The 3798-nt window shown below is 50.8% G+C and overlaps 1 protein-coding gene across 1 annotated transcript; it reads left to right on the forward strand.

Annotated features, from left to right (window-relative positions):
- Nucleotides 1-209: 209 nt before the first annotated feature.
- On the forward strand, nucleotides 210-2572 carry LOC103800657 (WSC domain-containing protein 1-like; the record flags this gene model as incomplete). Its single annotated transcript, XM_009073037.1, has 3 exons — nucleotides 210-374; nucleotides 941-1141; nucleotides 2155-2572. Coding segments are annotated over 3 exons (719 nt in total), but the record flags the coding sequence as incomplete, so codon positions are not given.
- Between the last annotated feature and the right edge of the window lie 1226 nt (nucleotides 2573-3798).

Here is a 3798-nt window from a genome sequence, read left to right on the forward strand (position 1 = left end):
AAAACCCTCAGAAATCTCTCTGCGGATAATCTCGTTGGCCTCATATGGCTGAATTAATTTCAGGAAGTAGCTGACTCACAACCGGACTCAAATTGAGATCCTATATTCATAAGGGAGTGGAGGAAGCAATAAACCCTGTAATCAAGAGCTGTCAGTGGAATTATTAAAAAGCCACAACACTAACAATGAAATATCTTCTCTGCTCACAGACACCCGCTGCACAGACAGGAAATTCTTAACCACCAAATCCAAAGGGTTCGTCGCTCTCTCGAGCTTTCCCGGGGCTGGGAACACGTGGGCTCGCCATCTGATAGAGCACGCCACAGGCTACTACACGGGGAGTTACTACTTCGATGGAGCCCTCTACAACAAAGGTACTGCGTCCGAGCCCTTCCGAGGCAGCAAGGTTTCCCCACTGCTCTGGCGATTCTGCCCGAGCCAGTGACGCCCATCACTATCAGCACACATTGAAATGTAAGCATGTGGCTGAACTGAGCAGCCTCCCGCGGTGCAGGCGGCAGCAGGGAGGGCTCCCGCAGCTGTGCCTGACAGGAGCTGCCCCCAGACAGCAGCCAGGCCCTCATCTGCAGACGGGCACACTTACTGCACCGGTGCCCTGCGCACACCTCACCCTGTGGGTGAGGTGCTTCAGGAGCACATGGAACACAAAGGGTAGGTTCTGACATGTTACCCATTACTCTGGGAGGGCAGTACCCCGAGGGGACAGACATTAAGCAAGCACCAACTGCCCCTTTGCTGCATGAGGCCAAGGATCCCCCCAGCAGAGAGGGCCTGGGTGCCAGCGGCTGCGGCTCCGGAGTGGGCTCAGCTCGCCGGTACTGCCACACCAGCTTTACACCACTGCAAGGCAGGATTTGGTGTGGAAGGGCACAGACATAGAATCAAGTGAAAAAGCCAACAATCCTGTCTTGTAAAACAGGTTTTAAAGGAGAAAAAGACCACTGGAGAAGTAGAAGGACTATCTGTGTGAAAACACACGAAAGTGGCAAGACAGAGATTGAGATGTTTGACTCAGCAATCCTGTTGATAAGGAACCCGTACAAATCACTGATGGCAGAGTTCAACAGGAAATACGCCGGACACCTGGGCTATGCCACTGACCGCAACTGGAAGAGCAAAGGTAAGCACTGCCCTGACACAGACAGGTCTGGAAGCCGTGTCCTCGGCAAGGGAAGGGGGGATGCACTGCAGCCTGAGCAAGCACTGCAAACAGATTTAGTGGACTCGAGTCCTGTTGCAGCTGAGGTCAGTCCCAAAAGCACTCGGAGCTGCACTGTGGGAGCACCTGTGGTCTTGCCCTCCACCCATCCCCGTGGAGAAGAGGGGGAGCACAGCACCAGCACTGCAGCCACAAGCACACAGGAGCATCACTGCCATTGCACTGTTGGACAGAGAAAGCATGTCCAGGTACAACACTCCTGTGCACAGCCCATTTGCCAGGCTGTGTGAGGTGAAGAAAATTTGCCCCTGCAGCATGTAATAACCATGAGAAATCTAATTTAGAATTTGGAGGATCCAATGGAGCATGACATTTCCTGAAGGAAATTTTACAGCATTGCACAGGTGCTGCTGCACTGCAGATAAATAAAGATAATAGCAATAAGGGGACTTGAGATTCAGTGTCCCCGGAACACTGAGCCTGCCTGCGACGCTTCACGCGTTTGACTGGCAAGTTGGCTGGTGACTGCAGTTTCCCCACTGGATGTGCTGCTGCATTCAGACTGCAGCAGAAAAGATGTTTGGCTCCTATTCTCCTTGTACATACTTTAGGCATTACAGCTGTGGCTGGGCACAGGGCTGGGAGGGGGAGCATCCTGTGTCACAGCACATTTCTCTCCCAGGTTCATGTATCACCTTTCATCAGTCACAACTCAAGACCTATTCATCAAAAAGCAAACAAAATAGCCCTTAGAAACGAGAAAAAGTCTGGAGGGAAAGGCTTTCCTGTACTGAAAACTGCAGTTACATTTCAGCCACGAAGGCTCTTTGTCCAGCCCATAAGCTTTTGCTGGGTCCATCCTGACCTTCAGGGAATTAAATTATCACAGACAGCAAATAGAGATATCATTCACGGCCAAGGAGAAGTGCTGAAAAGCGGCATGGCTAACAGTGTTTGTTCTCCTGGTCCCCCAGAGTGGCCGGATTTCGTGAACAGCTATGCCTCCTGGTGGGCCTCCCACGTGCTGGACTGGCTCAAGTATGGGAAGCGCCTGCTGGTTGTCCACTACGAGGACCTGAAGCAGAGCCTCATCCCCAAGCTGAAGGAGATGGTGGAGTTCCTGAACGTGACAGTGACAGAGGACCGGCTGCTCTGTGTGGAGAACAACAGGGAAGGGAATTTCAAGCGGTCTGGTGCTAAGCAAAAGGATTTTGAGCCATTCACCCAGGAAATGAAAGATCTTATCAACAGATACATCCTGACAGTGGATGAAGCCCTGAGGGGAAGAAACTTCACAGGGCTGCCCAGGGAGTATGTGCCAAGATGATACTCTGGTAGCACTTTGCTGTGGTTAAAAATAAAGTATTTTTTTCTTAAAAAATAAAAATTAAAAAAAGGGAGGGAGAAAAAAAAAGGAAAAAAAGACTAGACCTCTCTAGCAGTTAAAGCAAAGATATTCGTGGAGGTTGCTGAGCAGCGCAGATTCTCTCCACTCTTGGGGGTTCTTCAGGGCACTAAGTGCTCCAGAAGGCAAGCAATGGAGGATGGAAATTGGGTTATAAACCAAGGCAAAAAGCTATTAGAGTCTACCTGTGCATGCTCAGACTGTCCCACGGAGCATCCCTGCCCCGCTGAAAGCTGCTGCCACCACAGACCTGCCGGGGGCTGCTCAGGGCTCCACAGCAAACCTGGCCCAGGGGCATGGAGGAATCCCCAGAGGGTGGCAGAGCTGGGGGTGCCACTGTGCTAGGGGCTTGGCACAGGTTTCTGCACCTCCAGCACTGCACCTAGAGAGTCGCAGTGGGTCTAGGGAGACACTGGGACCAAATGTCACTGCAGTAGGTGCTCTTGGTGCTAAAGTGGCCATGGCCAGACTATACTGACATCAGCCTGGACCAGCTGGGGAGTGGAGGCAAAGGGGATGAGCACCAATGCTGCTGGCCCCCAGCAGGGGTAGCATCCCACCTCCCCTCTCATCCCTGCAGGAACTCCAAGGCAGTCCAACATGAAGAACCACAGCTGCTTACAGCTACCCTCTGGAGCCACCCCCACAGGTGGGTTTGATTTCTAGCTCCTGCAGTTCCCTGTGGTTCATTCCACCTGGCACAGGGTCTGGGCGTGGTGTGGAGGGAGTGGGGCACGCAGGGCAGCTGACCCCAGCCCTTTGAAGGTGCAGAAATACTTCAGAGAGAGAAATTGCTTTTGGCCTCACTGAATTATGTGCCTGACACCACAGACCAGAATTTGGGCCCACCATGAAACACTAAGATTATGAGAGATATTTTATTACATTGCCTTTCCAGCCTGGTATAGCTCTACAGGATCATTTAAAAAATATTTTGATCATTTCAAACCTGTAAATGCTGAGTAAGGACAGGCTGTGAACTCTCAAGAAGGCAATTTAATTGTGTCCTGCAATGAAGACTCTTGGTGGCTAAAACTAGAATTGACAAAAACTATGAATACGCATTAGCTCTACGATGCCAAAAATCGGCTCATTTAAAAAAAGAAATTGCAGCTAACCATTTCTTAATAGCTGAGGTACAGGGACTGCCTCTCTTCACATGTTGTATAAGATGTGTGTACACATTATATACATTACACATCTGTACATACAC

Source organism: Acanthisitta chloris, unplaced genomic scaffold (genome assembly GCF_000695815.1).
Source record: "Acanthisitta chloris isolate BGI_N310 unplaced genomic scaffold, ASM69581v1 scaffold9084, whole genome shotgun sequence".
Classification (NCBI taxonomy): domain Eukaryota; kingdom Metazoa; phylum Chordata; class Aves; order Passeriformes; family Acanthisittidae; genus Acanthisitta; species Acanthisitta chloris.